General features: G+C 34.0%; 1 protein-coding gene across 2 annotated transcripts in view; it reads right to left on the reverse strand.

Annotated features, from left to right (window-relative positions):
* The window catches only part of LOC129238818 (myc protein), an 83,032-nt gene that overhangs the window by 27,850 nt on the left and 38,749 nt on the right, over positions 1-16,433 (reverse strand). For both annotated transcript variants that reach the window (XM_054874011.1, XM_054874010.1), the window contains exon 2: positions 12,988-14,405. In XM_054874011.1, the coding sequence (XP_054729986.1) occupies positions 12,988-14,260 (1,273 nt within the window). In that variant the 5' untranslated portion in view covers positions 14,261-14,405. The remainder of the gene's footprint in view (positions 1-12,987; positions 14,406-16,433) is intronic.

The raw sequence follows: 16,433 nt of genomic DNA on the forward strand, positions 1-16,433 counted from the left end.
ACCGGCACCGTCCCCGCTCTCCAAAAATTAAACAATAGATTTTCTGATAACTTTTTGATATGCGCGCCAAACGAAACCCGCGCCACTCTAACAAAAGGTCGTTGAATGCTTAGTAACAGACGGTACTACATAACTACAACTACTACGTGTACAAGTAAATTAGTGCCTCCACTCAATGTTACTACGAGTAGTACCAGTATCAAGTTGTAAACTATATATGTAAGCAAACTGAGCTTTCGGCCGCAGCGAGAGTTTGTTTGAACGAGATAGATGTGACGCGAGAGCAGCAGTTGTTAGTGGGATGGGTTATAAAGTGTGTGCAGAGAGGAGTGAGCAAAGAAAATGCGTAGTATAATTCTTATACTACTATATTCAAGTAAAAAAACAACACAGGAGGTTGGCGGGTGGGCTAACGGGTATGCGAATGATATGTATGTATACGCAACAGTCTTCAACGCAAAAAAGCAAAAGAAAAGCAAGAGCTTTCTTTTATACTAGCGGGTATGTAAATACATGCATATACATATGTATTGTATGTATAAGTAAATACATGCGCACTTACGTGAACACGAAGTTTAAAGCAGCCACGGAGAGGCTGACAACAGTCGTAGAGTGAGTGAGCCAGCGTCGTGGCTGCTGCTGCTGCCGATAAAAATGTTGCTGACGCATGCACTCGGCAATAATTTGTATAGATACACAAAAATTCGCAGCGCAGGGATGGGAAGCAAAAACATTTATGTGTATGTACACTAGCAGGCAAGTGTATGTATAATAAACCAGAATATACTTCAATAAAAGCTTTTGCTAACTGTGTATCTGTAATCGATGTGAGAAGACTACATTGTATGAACGCGCGCAAAAGCGCGCTATCAAGACTACATATGAATATTCGAACATATTAATATATGTACGTATGCATGTACATATGTATGTGCATAAATACGTTCATTATACATACATCCATATGCATGTAGATATGCATTTTGCTCATGTTGCCGGGCAGCTAAAGCTATGACTATCACTGCTGCCGGTTGGTTGCTAGCTACTTGCTGCTCGCAACTTCGCCACTCGCTTTTGCTGGGCGCGTTCGCTGTCTCGCTTTACGCTTTTGCTGTTGCTATTATCGCACGACCTTGAAAGTCAAAATTTATTGCTACACGTGTGCAAATAAAATTCATTCAAAGCGTATGCGGCATGCGAACGCCAGCGGAAATGTGTGCGAGTGGTTTTGCGTTAGGCACAAATGCCACAAGAATAACTCAACGACAAAAAAAAAATAAAATTTAACGAAATTTGAAATGCCATCACAGCAAAAGTAAAATAAGCAATTGTTTTTCCATTTTGTTTTTGTATTTTTTACAAAACACCAATAAAAAACTTAACAAAAAGAGCAACAACACTAGGCAGCACAGATTGCCCACGATTTATGTAGATAAAAGTTTACTGTTTCCAACAAAGTTGCTGAAGGCTGTTTATTTTTGGATAGCTACTGATATGTTATCGACGACAGTGAGAAGGGTTGTGAAGTGCGTAGTTTTACTTCTAAGCGCAGGCTAAAGCCAGCGTCGTTCCCACGACAGTCGGTTCTATGATTTATGTCCAGCCGAGGACTGTCAATCAAGTACATGCACGGGGGATGTTTATGGTGGTACAACAAAAACAACAACAACAAACACAAAAACAACAAACAACAAAAACAACAACCTTTTTATTTAATTTTTTTAACGTGTTCGACATTTTGGCCCATTTTGGCAATTTTGCTCTTCTTTATTTGGTGTTTATTAATTTTTTATAAAAGTTTAATTCATACAGAAATAACTATATTAATCGTTTTTTTCACACTTTTTGCTAATTTCCACAAAAAAATTAAGAATAATTTGTGGTATGCAGTTTCATAGCCCTTTAAATTTTAGTTTAATCGTGCGCAATTTGCAAGAGGCTACAAAATACCGTTGACCTTTGACAATTTTTTTTTGCTGGCAGTGTACATATTTTCTTCCATACAAAGTAGGTGCAACAATTTTTTATATGCAGGAAAAAGCCTAGCTACGTCAAAATTCTGCTAAAAGAGTTGAAAGTTTTAATCAAATTTTGATATTTGAAATTTGAATATTTGAAATTTTAAACTTTTTAATATTAGAAATTTTTGATCAAGTTTGAAACATTGCGTTATGTGGTTTTTGTTGAAGTATGAACTAGATATTTATGAAAAAAAAATAGTGGTGTGTTTGAACGGAGTTTGCGAAGAAATTGCGGAATTAAAAGTGGTTAGTGCAAGTACATGCATATGTGTCCGCCTGTGTGTGTATGTATGTTTCTGTGTAGTTATGTATTGTAGTAACATTTTTTATAGCTCACATTGAGATGTCACCGGCACAAATAAAACGCAAGTAAGTCACTCAGGTAATTGGCATTTTCGTGATCCAATTCAAGTTGCGTCTATTTTTATGCTGCTATTGGATTGTGACTTTTATTGCCTTGCAGATATGTTTAACTTCTGTATTTTTTAATGGCTAATGCTCAACGCAACACGCAATTGCGTGCGAGCGACAAAACGTGCTAAAGAAAAAATTTATTACCTGCATTGAACAAAGAAACAAAACATTTCATAGGCATTAACGAGAAACAAAAACAAAAGCACTTAACAATTTCTAAGGCATTTACCTTTTTTTATTACTTTTTTCGTTTTATCATTTTTTTTTATTTTTCTTGTTTTGTTCTTTTTTTGGTCGCGCCACAGACAGGTGAGTCGTTTGGACTCGGAAATGGCTGGGAAAATGCAGCCAAAAATAGTGGCAGCTAATGTAATTAACAACAAAATTTCTTTTCTCTTATATTTTGCTTTCTCAACCGTTGTTTACCACACGCACGCCAGACTCAATTGTAAGCGTGAAAATCTGCACGCACATTTTTTGTGCGCCAATTTTTTCCTGTATCTTTTATCACCAAATAAGTTCGATGCCTGATTAAAATGTTTGTGCGAGTTTACTACATTTTTCATAATTAATTTATATCTTTCTTTCACAACTTTCCCATTTTCGCCGGCATTTGGCTTTATTATTATTATTGTTCAGCTTTATTTTCCGTTTTAGTGCTATAAATAAAGCGTTGATGTTGTTGTTGCTATGTAAAAGCGCGCTGCTGGCGATGAAAGGTTGTTGGTGGTATTGCGTGTGCATTGTGTGAGTGAATGTTAATTGACACGCCTTTTGCGTGTTGACCTTCGCCGAGTTCATTAGCATCGCAATTGTTACATGCATACGCATACATATGTACATACATACAATTTCTACAAATGTACATATGTACATACATACAAATTTCTAACTCAAGCCAAAAAAATAGTTAGAACGACACAAAAAAACGAAAACTACAGCAAAGTAGCAAGAGAAACAAGAACAAAATATAAAAATTTGTTGTCACTTTTTCCCCACCCATTTGCAAACCGACGTACATAAGTACGTACGTATGTTAATAAAAGTTCGCGTGTATTTAGATATTTACACGTGCGTAAAGGCTTACGCTTAATACACCCAATGCGTATCGTTAAACGACAATTCATTTATGCTAAGCTTCTGAACTTTTTTATTATTGCTTTACAAGCCTACGTAGTTAATAGGGTTTTTGTTGTTACTAATTTCTGTATTTAGTATTCAATATTAAAGTTTAGGCTACTAACTGCCATGAAAGCTGGGCTAATATCTTAGTCAAGTGCACAAAGAAAACCAGCATTAATTAGAAAAATGTAATATGAACAAAAAAAAAAAACCACAGTAAACACATACGTACATACGTACATAATTTCATACAGACTTTAGAGAATTCCATTCACATAGCTACTATTGTCAAGCGCTCATATCAACAACGCTGAATGCCAGCACTTATTGTTACCGGCTGCTTAATTCTGTATATCAACATTTGTATGTATGTATACGCGTAGGTACCAGTCACTTGAGTTCTCAAGAGTCTTTTCTTTGATAAGCGTATGGCGTATGGCGACGACAGACATACATATGGCAATAAAAAATCGTACATCAAGTAGAATATGTATGTGTATGTGGATAAGTATAGAGATAACAGAAAGACGCAATTAATAATTTGAAGGGAGACTGAATCTCAAGGCCACATACATCTCGCGCTATAAAATATTAAAATATTCAAGCTTTGAAAAGTGAAATTAGCTCAACGTCATTTGCGTAAAAAATGAGTGAAGTCATTAGACAAGTATTTAAGACAGTTTCTCAGAATGATATAAGAATTCGATAGAAAATAATTTCTGAAATACTTTTGCTTGACACATTGTTGATAGGTTGCTGTCAGCAGGTTGTTTATACATATGTACATGCATGCATGCATGCTGGGGCAATGCTAAGGCAATAGCATCTAACCGAGTGCGTTGGAGAAGTTTTGTAGAGTCCTTATGCCGTTCAAAGGAGTAAACAGGAGAGAAAGAAATGCATGCATATCTTAACTCTTTAGACACGAATCATCATCGATGCATATGCATGTATGTACATATGTATGTGAATGGCTTACATCCGTTAAAAATGTCAGTCGCATAAGAGCGCAGCAAAGAATTGCGACAGCAATAATTGAAATATAAAAACAAAATTTAATTCAAGTCAATTAAGAATAAGCAATGAATAATAATAATAAATAATAATACTCACAATAAGAACAACGATAATTATTATTCTACCAATAAAATAACCCAACGAAATAAAAATGAAATGGAATATTACACTACATTAAATAAAACAGTAAAAAAAATTTAAAAATAAAAAAAAATAAAAAATTAGAAAAAAAATATAAAAAAAATTTAAAAATACAATTAAAAAAATTAAAAAATACAAAAATATAAACAAAAAATTAAAAAAATTAAAAAAAAATTAAAAAAAAAAAAATTTTTTAAATTTAAAAAAATTAAAAAAAAAATTTTTTAAATTAAAAAAAATTGAAAAATAGAAAATAAGTTAAATAAAACAAAATAAAAAAATTGTATACAAAAATTTTTTAAATAAACTTATAATAGAAGAAATAAAATTAGTGAATAATACACAATAAAATGTATATTAATAAAAAAGAATTTTATTAATTTACATTTGAATATTGAAAACAAAAACACAAAGATAATAATTAAATTATATGTAAATCGGCCGCTAAAATAAAACAAAACAAAAAAGGTTAATAAATCGGTTAATCTATAAAAAAAATATAATAAAATTAGACAAAAGAAAATATTTATAATACAGTAAAATGTATTAAATATAATAAAACCAAAAATGAAAAAAACATTAACTAAGTTAAGCTAATTACAATATAATAAAAGAAATGTTTAAATTAAAAAGAACAAAAATTAGTACATTAAACAAAAGCAAAATATAAAAGCTTTAATAAAACGAATTAAAATATATTATATAAAAAAGCATAAAAAATGAGAAAAGAAAATTATAAAAGAAAAGTTATAAGAAAAAACAATTATAAAATGGAATAAAAAAAGAGAAAATAAATAATGAAAAGCAAAACACAAAGAATAATAATTTTAATTAAATTAAAAAAATAAAAAAATTATAAAAAAAAAAAAACATAAAAAATAAAATAAAAAAATTCCGTAAAATAATATGAGACAAAATAAATAAAGCGAATAATAAAATGTAATGACAACAAAAAATGGTATTATTTATATTAACCATATTCAAGCATATGCAAATAAAACCAAATTCCGCAACTTGCAAGCATCAAAATCCTTAAATTACTTTTGCTAATTCCAAATTAAGTCGTCAGCTGCAGAATCAAATAAACAACGTCAAATATTTGTAGATATAAACAAAGTCTAAACGCAGTGTACACAAAGCATGTAAATACGGAAACAACAACACCAACAACGTTTAAATCAGTTTACAAGAAATACAAAATAAAAAAAAGAAAAACAGCAGACGACGAGTTTAGAAGTACTCCCACAAAATACGGGCACGCGCACATACACAACTGCACTTGCGAGTCCGCAAAAAGATTGAATTTCAATAGAAAATCATAAAGACTACACATAGCGGCGACAACGATGATACAGGCACACACACACACATACATACACAAATCCACATAAACCCACACAAAGTGAGTATCTCGTTTGGCATTTAATGTCTTTTTCGGCGAATTTAATTTGAAGAATTCCTGAGTCAGTCGGTCGATATGAGAATGCCGCAGACAGTAGAGCAGAGCAGTAGATACCAGTTGAGCAATAAAAAATTCCCATAATTAACATCAATAAATGAAATTCGCGCACACATGCAAACATGAATTGCTACAAATACAACAATAAAGCACAGTGGTTCTTGTACCGCGCAGCGAATCTCGAATCTCAGCCGATCGTGAATGGCGACGCAAGCAAATCTGCAAATTGTACAAATGTATTACATACATACATACATATGCATGTATATGTGCGTGTGATTGTACTAGATGGTGTGTGTATACGAATAATTTTTGCGAAATATCTGGGGCGTATACTCTCCACACTAATTAGCGAAAATACCACTGCCAATTGAACGTACTACCACATGCGTATGTATCTGTGTGTGCATAGGCACATATGAATATTTCTGGCTGTTGCTTGAAGATTTCAGCAAGCGGAAATCGCCAACATAATATCAATGAGCGGAACGTCATCGGCAGACGGACAGCGCATTTAGCGCAGTGCAAATTGGTGAATGAAGTTCGAAGTTGCGGCAACGGCAACCTACAACAACGCCAACGCGTCGTTGTGACTAGTAAAAAGTCATTTGTATTTAATGGATGTACATATGTACATACATAAGTTCGCATGTATGTATGTGTATGTGAAAAATTTGTTTGGTTTTTGTTCGTAATTTTTTGCGTATTAATTTGAGCTTTATGTTTTTTCGTGTTTCTTGCTATTAATTCAACAGATTCCTTCTCGTTGGCGACAACATAACATTTGATGCTTAGCAACAAGATTGAAAAGGTAAGTGAAAATGAATGAATGTGGAATTATAGCACATGCGTATATGTGTGTGTATGTATATAAACATGTGTGCACACTAATTGGATTTATAATAATTTAAAGATTTCGGCTTAAAATTAAATAAAAGCGAACCAAATTAAATATAATAAAAATAAATAAAATAAAAATTTCGAACAATATGAAGAACAAAATAAAATAAAACAAAAGTAAAAACAATAAATTAGCACGCGAAATGAAAAAAATATGTATAATTAATATTAAGAAAAATACAAAAATTAAAATTTAATAAAACGACCAAAAGAAAAATAAATTGAAATGTAATCAAATTAAAAGTAACAACAGTAATTTAACTCGAAATTTCAATAAAAATTTAATAAAACAATAAAGAAAAATTAAAATAAAACAAAAAGTAAAAGCAAAAAATAAAATAAAAATAAATAAAATTTCATTAAAAAAATCTAATTAAAAAAATCGAACTAAATAAATATAAATCAAATAAATTGAAATAAAATCCAAATAAATCAAACAGAATAAAATTTAAAACAATGAAGAACAAACAAAAATAGGCAATAAATTGAAAAATTAAAAAGCAATTGAAAATTAAAAAACAAAAACGAATTAAACTAAATAAAATAGTTTGAAATAAATTTAAACTACATTGACATTAAAACAATAACGAAAAAGAAATAAATTACAAAAATAAAGAAATTTAAAATATATTAATAATTACAAAAATTGAAATAAATCCAAATAAAATGAAGATTTACGATAATAATAATAATAAATAAATTACAAAAATGAAGAAATTTAAAATAATAATTACAAAAATTGAAATAAATCCAAATAAAATGAAGATTTACGATAATAATAATAATAAATAAATTACAAAAATATAAAAATTACAAATAATAAAATAAAATCGAATTAAATTAAATTAAATAGCATGAAATAAATATAAATTAAATTGACATTAAAACAATAACGAAAGAGAAATAAATTACAAAAATAAAAAATTACAAATAATAATAAAAATTAGAAATATATAATAAACGATTATCCCATGCCCTTATTGAAAGACCTTGTATTTAGCAAAAATAAAAACAATTACAAATACCAACAACTGCACTAATGCATTCACCAACATCTCCACGCAACTACTCGCAAATACTAGTTTTTGTATGCGCTTACACACATACATATAAACACACATCCGAGTGCATGCAATCCACAGAGTGCTGCATAGTTCGCGCACTATGCCAGGCATCGAATAAAACTACTCATACAATAACAATGTTGTCACAAGCATTTCAAGTTTTACGTTTCTGTACGCTTACAAATTCTGTGAATGATTTTACGCGCCAAATTATATGCGCGCCCCTCTTTCGGCGCCACACAACCAAAGCCCTTGCAGTGAGCGCCAACTACCGCACACAGTTGATATTCACATATGTATGTACTATGCATATGTAAGCAAATAAAAAAAAACAAAAAACAAATTGTATGAGGTGCAAAACAAGCCAACATCCCAGTCAGAAGCAATACAGCTTCCACCGCCGCTGCTACCTCTGCCGCAGCATGTACTGACTGACTAAATACGCGCGTCAGTCTGCAATTTTATTTTAATGTTTTTCTACTTTCGTCTCGTTATTATTATTGTTCGGTATACCTAAGTTAGTAGTAGTAGTAGTAGTATTTAGTAGAGTAGTTGGCGCGTCGGCATGTATTTGTGTGGCATGCATGGAGGAAGCTCACACTGCGCCAAATTGCACTCGGTTATACGAGTATTAAAGCTCTGCTCTGGCTGGCCGAGTGGGTGTGTTGGCGTGAGGGAGTGTGGGTGGGGTCTTGCTGGAGAACCAATAGTGCGCATGTGCTGGCTAACTACGCGAATGCAGATGTACAACATGCGATACCCAGACTTTTTCCAACTATGCTTTGCACACGAAGACCTCGGTGTAACAATGTAGGCGTAGTCGATACAGAGATGACGACGCCAACGTTCAAATGATAAGGCGTGCATAGACGCGTGCATAAATATGTATGTAGTTAGATAAACTACAGACTCTCGCAGCATTTGATTTACTTACAATGTATGCACATTTATACATATATGTATGGCTGAATGTATGTCTGTGCACGAGCACTCTCTTGTAAGCATGGGAGTATGCATTTATACCGGTGAGTATCTGATAAGCGAGAAATGCGCGCAAATTTAATTTGATTTGTAGGTATCTCCGCGGCTGCCGGCGAGTGTGAGTTATTCAAAAACGTATTGATGCAGGTTGATAAAGGAAATGTGTACGATTTGGGTTTCTGTAAACTTGATAGACGTATGTATGTATGTATGTACATATGTATGACAACTTTTGTGTAGAGAAGTGAAAATGAGAATTTAGAACTGAGAAAATGTTGCTTTATTACTAATTTTTTTTTTTCTTTTATTTTTTTGTTTTTAATACCTCGTTACATATTTAAGTAAAACAAAATTATGTGTATCACCCAAAGTAGCGAAAAAAATGTACGCTTACTCTTTAATATTTATTGCAATTATTTTCAAATAACAATTAAATTGAACCAATAAAAACATTTCCTGCTTTTTCTTTTATTTAATTCTTATTCTTCTGCAAGAAATTCGCCTCACTTCTACACAGTACCAACTCCTGTTGCATGCAATTTTGCATTCAAACTCAGACAATGGATAAACCATGCGCCCCGTGTCTGTAATTCTGGCACAATTGCAATGCACTTAGCATGTCTGTTCCCCACTCCAATGCAATATTAACGCCACTATTTTCGGTACGGTTTACTTCCTGCTACTATTGCTCCCATTATGGATGCAACACATGTATACCGCCATGTGCACCAGACTTGCAACATAATGAAGCACAGACATGTATAGACATTGTACATAGTAGGAGTGGATAGAAAATAAATAGCAAAGAAAAAATCCAGATTCACAGACAAACGAGAGCGGCCCGGTCCAAATACAAAGGCCACCATCAGTCAATGGAAGTCGTGGTAAATAGTTACTACTTGTATTTGCACTCTCACGTGTTCCCTCAGCTTGCGTGTGCCTGTGTTATGAGGCGCATTATTGTTAAGCTGGCGTGTCGCGCGTGAATTCAAGATCTACGTACCCCACATTTTCTTTTCACTGATTTAGGCAGACAATACAAAGTTGTACCAAAAAAGGAGCACAAAATAAAGTTCCGAGAGGTAATTCAAATTACATAAATAACGAACCTTTTAACTGCCAGCAGTTACAAAAAATTCAAAAATATAAACGGGTGGGCGTAGTAGCAGCATAAATTGTCATCTAGCAAATTTTTGTAATGGATCAAACTTGTCGCGTGTACCAGGTTGCTGCCAGTACTTTTGGCATTTAAATACTTGTAATAATTCTACACGCATTCTGGCTGTCGCCACTTTTTTTTTCAAAATCATACACCAGGAGCTGAGCCCAACTCATAAGCCCCAAATTAATAATAGAGAAAATACTCCTCAAATACCTTTAAGCATTGGGCTGTTCGGAAGCTTTTATTTATTTTCCTGTTGGTTGTTTGTTTTTTAAATAATTATGAAATTAAGTTTTTTTTAAACAAACTAGTTATGAAATCATGTTTTTTAAATTTTTTAATGTTATTTGGGTATTTCATTTTTACCCTTTTAAATAATTCATTTGAGTGCATATCTGTGTGCTTTCGCCAAAACGACTGGTTTCGTCTAAGTACTTTTTACCTGCAAATCAATAAATTACAGAATTCTAATGCAATATTCCAGCTATTAACTAATCATAGTTGCAGCTTGAGCAGGCAACTCAATAAAACTTGAATTTTAATAAAAAAAAGTATATGAAAAATCAGAATTCATATAAAAAAAAATTAGCATTTATATGAAAAATCAGAATTTATATGAAAAATTAGAAATTATATTAAAAATCAGAGTTCATATGAAAAATATCAGAATTTATATGAAAAATCAGAGTTCATATGAAAGAAATCAGAATTTACATGAAAAATCAGAAATTATATGAAAAATCAAAATTTAAATCAACTTCCTTCACCATGCTGTTTTATAAAAACAAAAAAAAAATGATAATTGAACTTTCCTTCTATGGCATAAAGTATACGCACCGTACACCTCTACTTGCGTTTTCCGCTTTAACACTTGCTTTAATAAAATTAAATTGATGAGAAAATGGAAAACTGAGTATGCATGCAACATTACTATATAAAATCTGCCGTTTCACGTGCACATGAAATTTTTGACGGCTAACAAAAAAAATTACATTTTTGTTGCACGGTGTTTTAAATTACAAAACAAACAAAATATGTATTCAGCAGTGCGCTTAAATTACTTAAAATCTTACTTAGTCACATGCCTATTTAAACTACAATTCAGCGATCAATTCACATTTCGAAAAAAGGGTGTTGCCACTATTTACTTGGTTTTTTCTCCCGTTTTTTGTAGCAACTGCCCAAGTGTATACACATACATACATAATTGCGTGTTCTTCATAAGTACAATGCAAAGCAGACACCGAAATTTCTACAACCGAAAATTTAGTCGGTGTACTGCAAAACGGCAGTGCGCATGCCTCATTTTCGCGCCAAGTGAACACACCCAGCAGACAAGTTGTACTATGTGCTTATGTATGCATGTATTTGAATTGATGACAGCAGCATCATAGTACTTTTATGCAGCGCCAAATAAGGAAAATTCTCGAACAAAAGGATAACAGACAACAAAAACAGCAACGACGGGGCGTAATAATAAAAAGGATATGGCAATGACAACGACGAGAGCAGAATGAAAGCTTCAAATGAATTTTTACATAAAACGCCAAGTGTACAACGAAAAAAAATACAATTAGTGAGAATAAGTATGGAAATGATGAACTATGTGTGACGAACATAAAAAAAGTAGAAATAAAAGAAAAACACAAAACAGGCAGAAAAAGGTCCACAAAAGAAGCCGACCAAATGCGCAGCAACAAATCATATTCAAGTATGTATATATGCTGCATTTATGTATAAATATATGTGCGTATATATGTACATCCATAACTGTAGGTAAATATGTATATATGTATGTATGTTTAAGCGCCAGCCTAGCAAGAGCCATTGCCTCGGATACACAATTTAGTGTTGGTGCACCAACTAGCGCTTACATAAATAAATCTATACATACAAACTACTACATTCTGTGAGTGTGGGTGTATTGGGTGGTTGGCCAACATTTTAATAGTATTTTGTTATTGATTTTTTTGTTTTTTTTTTAGCTTTGCATGTGCCTACCAGCTGAGGCGCCAGTTTTTCGAACTACCAACCGACCGACGACGACCAACTCACTGCCAGCCGCCAAGTGGCAATTGCTGCCGTCACTTGGTTGTAAATGGGCGTTAAAAAGTGGGCGGCGGTAAGCTGATTGTTTCGAGCTGATATTTAAAACACCCGTGCACACATACGTAAGCGTGCACACACACACACACTTGAGCGCGGAAGTGAAAAACTTGGGTAGTGTGGAAATGAAATCGCGTTGCTACAATTGCGCCAACAACAGTGTGAACTACTTGGAGAGTTCAAAAAACTTTGAAATGACTGCGCAAAAAAAATGCAAGAAACAAAAACAAAAAACAACAATAATAACCAACTGGTGAAGATTATAGTAGGTGTGTATGTATGTGCAAGTATGTATGTTTTTACCTAGATTGAGCGTGAAATATTAAGTTACTCTAGCAGCTACTAAGCCACTTTAATACTCGTAGTAGTGCGCATAACTGCTCAGGCGCCACATTCACACGCCAATTTCAACTAAGCATTTCACAAGCTGATGAAATTGTGCCAAAGTAGAGCAGTGAGATGATAACTCAGTTAGAGATAGACACCGCTAGGCTAGTAGACTTTTAGAATTTTCATTATTTCTTTTTCTAACTGTGTGCCAACCTTCCCTATTATCTCTTTACATATTTACTTATACCAGCTTCATTTACTTTTACTCACCGGAATCCGAAGGTGTATATGCCGAATTCGAGAGATCGTCGATGCCTTCTTTGCAGCGTGTGTAACTGTGATCGCTGTGACAGTGCGCTTGTGTGACATGATGACTCATACTCGTTTGACTGGAGGCTTGACTCGGTACTGGCGATGTGCGTCCATACGAAAGCTCACCGTCGAGTATTGACGACGCTGAACCATAACCGGAATTGGCTGTGCTCTCCTCATCCTCATCAGAATCACAATAGGAAGAAACGTTCATTTTAGCCGGATACAGCAATTTATGCTCATCGCGCATTATCACATCAAGCACTTCATGTATATCAGGATGACCGGAGGTGAGACGTGTATTTATTTTATCTTTACTCGTATCCTGCAGCTCTTTGCTGATGTTATCGATTATGCCCGCATTCAGCGATATATTATTGCTGCCCATCATGCAGGCGCGCAAGTCGATGTTGGTCTGTTTGAAGTCGGTAGCTTCATCGTCTAGTGAGGGTGGAGTGTCCGGCAACTCGTAAGTCATTGTATCAAAGGCTGATACAACGTTGGTATTTTGTGTACTCGATTTGTTGCTGTTATTATTGCATGACAACTGCAATGTGGAGAGTTTCTGTTGTAATTGTTGGTGTTTTTGCAATTTGCGTTGTTGTTGTATTTGGTGTTGTGGTGCATTGGATTTGCGTAGCAGCGAAGTACCGGGCGGTATATGTTGCATGCTTTGCACGGACGCCTGTGTTTGTGGTGTGGCGGAGTTGCGCATATTGGGTATGCTATGTTGTTGCAATTGTTTTTCGTAGTCATCGCTCGGTTCCAATTTAATTTCGGTTTTAATTTCAATATTTTGTTGTTGGCTGTTGGTTTGAATCGATTGCATTTTGCTTTTGTTGTTGTTGGCCACAACCACAGTTGGCGCCGGTAATTGTGGCGGCTTGGCGGTGACAGCAGAGAGCGGTACAGCGCGCGTTACTGCCAAATCACTGCCTGTCGATGTGGCTGATGTGCTCAACTCGGTCTGTGATTGTCCGGACCACATGCAATCGCTATTGCGTATTTCGGTCTTGAACGAAACGTAATCGGGTGTCCCGCTAATGGGCAAATCATTGCCGCTATCCATTTTCTGTATGTCACCCCAAATGGTGCTGCCCCATCCCCCCAAGAGATCCTCGAACAATTCACTGGGATCGGGACGGATGAGCGAGTAATCATCGCTTTGATCACTTAGATAGCTGCTGCCCAAGATGGGCGATGAGCTGTATGTGTTGAATATTTTGGCCATTTTCGATTCGCTTTCAAGTGGTTCCAAATCGAAAACGGTATCGCAATTATCTAGATCCTGCGCTCGTTGTGGCAGAATTTTGTTGCTTTGCTGCGAATACACTTTTGCAGTAGAAAACTTGATAACGGGGATGTAAGTGCTAATGCTGAAGAGAAAAGAAAAACAAGAAAATTAATGAATGAATAAACTAATCAAGAAAGTTCAAAAATAGACAACGAATATAAATATTCAAATAAAATAAAGCTTTTGTGGTAAACTTTCACTATTTAATTCGCTAAGAGTGATTCCTGTTGGAAGATTTCAAAGCTACTTTCAAATATGTATGCATATTTCTAAGTTAAATACTACTTCGGAGCTTTCACGTTAAGCTTTTACTGCGAATCTTGTTGTAAGATTTCAAATTCCCCTCCATATACATATGTATTAGATACAAAATAATAAGCTAAGTGTAAAAGTCTTTAAAATACGAATTACTAAATTAAATAGTTTTTCGTAAAGCTTTCATGACAACTTCTGAAACATTTGCAGCTTTTACTGTTATTCTTGTTGTAAAATTGCAAAGCTACGTTCATATACCCAAATTTAATAGCTTTTCTTAAAACTCTCATGGAGCTTTTACAACTTTAAAGCTCTGCATTTGAAGCTTTCACAATAAGCTTTCACTGTGATACTTATAGTAGGATTTCAAAGCTTTCTTCATATATAAAAAGCTAAGTTTAATATTTTTTCCTAAAGCTTTCAAGCAGCTTTTGGAATTGCGAAACTACTGGCAATAAAAAGCAGTACTGCTACACTCACAGCAATACACCTAAACTTAGAATTTCAATTTCTTCTAAAACTGCTAAGATTATTTTTAGTTCTAAAATTTACCCTGCGAATGCTGACTCTACTCAAAGCCACATATTTACCAGGCACAGTGGTGCTATGCGCCTAATTATCTTATCTCTATAAGATACTGGCGATTTTGAAATCAACCAAGTAGTGGTAGAAAGCACTATAAGTGAATCGGCATTGAAATTCCATGAAAAAATAATTGAGAACAACAAACGAATCCACTTGTTCGTATGCATGCAATGCGGGAGCTGTCAAAGAACACTTGCGAAAACCACAGGTGAGGAACTTAAATATATGTACCTGCACATAGGTAAGTGTAAATGAGTAATTATTTTACTCACGACTATGCATACCTCACATATGAGTGTGTGAGTATGCACAAGTTGTAAATAGTAGGATAGAAAAAGACCACAAGGGAGATGCTAGTAGCCATGTAGCAAATTTGGCGTACGGGGTGCAAAACACCCTACAGGAAAACGTACCAATTGCTTCGGTTTTAATTAACGCCAAATTCAAATCAGTTCACACGTGATTGCTTTAATGTATCTGTAAATCCTTTAAGCCCCAGCGATCTTTAAAACTGAGTTAGTTCAAATATGACTGGCACCCAATTATGGCAATTCGGTTATTTTTCTCTAAAAGATTTTAAATTTAAATTAAAGATTTTTGTAAATTATCTAAACACTCAAGTGCCATAATCTTAAAGTGACATTTCGTATGTATGAGGTCGAATTTATATATAATCAAGGACTTTCGGTTCAACAACATACTCCAAAAATGTAGAGCACCTTTCCATGTTGCCGTCACAACAATAACCACTCTTACTGCGAATGTTAGAAGATCGCTGCCCAAGATAAATTCCAATGTAGTTTATCTTGAGTAAGTTAGCTTTATTACCTGCAGGGTAGTTCGGAGCAATTATAAAGAAAAATATATATGCACAAGTTTTTGTTTCTATTCGCTTAGCGATAAAGGCAAAAAACCCCAACTTGTAATTTCCACCATCAGATTAGTTAGAACGGCAGAATCGTAGCATCGACAATAGCATACTGGACTGGCATGTACTTGTGTGCATTTTTGTATTGATGTGGCGCCACAAGCCAATCACCGTTTATCAAATAACAAAACGTAGTAATCAAATCGTTATTTTCTAATCGCCGATCAGGCAAATTGATCAAAAGTGTTAGTCGGACAAATATTAATAGAAAATATAAATTGGTATGTATTTCATCGCTTGAAATTAATTGACTGTGTAATTCCACTTAATCCAATATGAGTTTCTACTCATGATACAAAAATGGTTGTGGAACCTGTGAATTTCTACTTATAAGTTTTTGCT

The sequence above is a fragment of the Anastrepha obliqua genome, chromosome 2 (genome assembly GCF_027943255.1).
Source record: "Anastrepha obliqua isolate idAnaObli1 chromosome 2, idAnaObli1_1.0, whole genome shotgun sequence".
Taxonomy (NCBI): Eukaryota; Metazoa; Arthropoda; class Insecta; order Diptera; family Tephritidae; genus Anastrepha; species Anastrepha obliqua.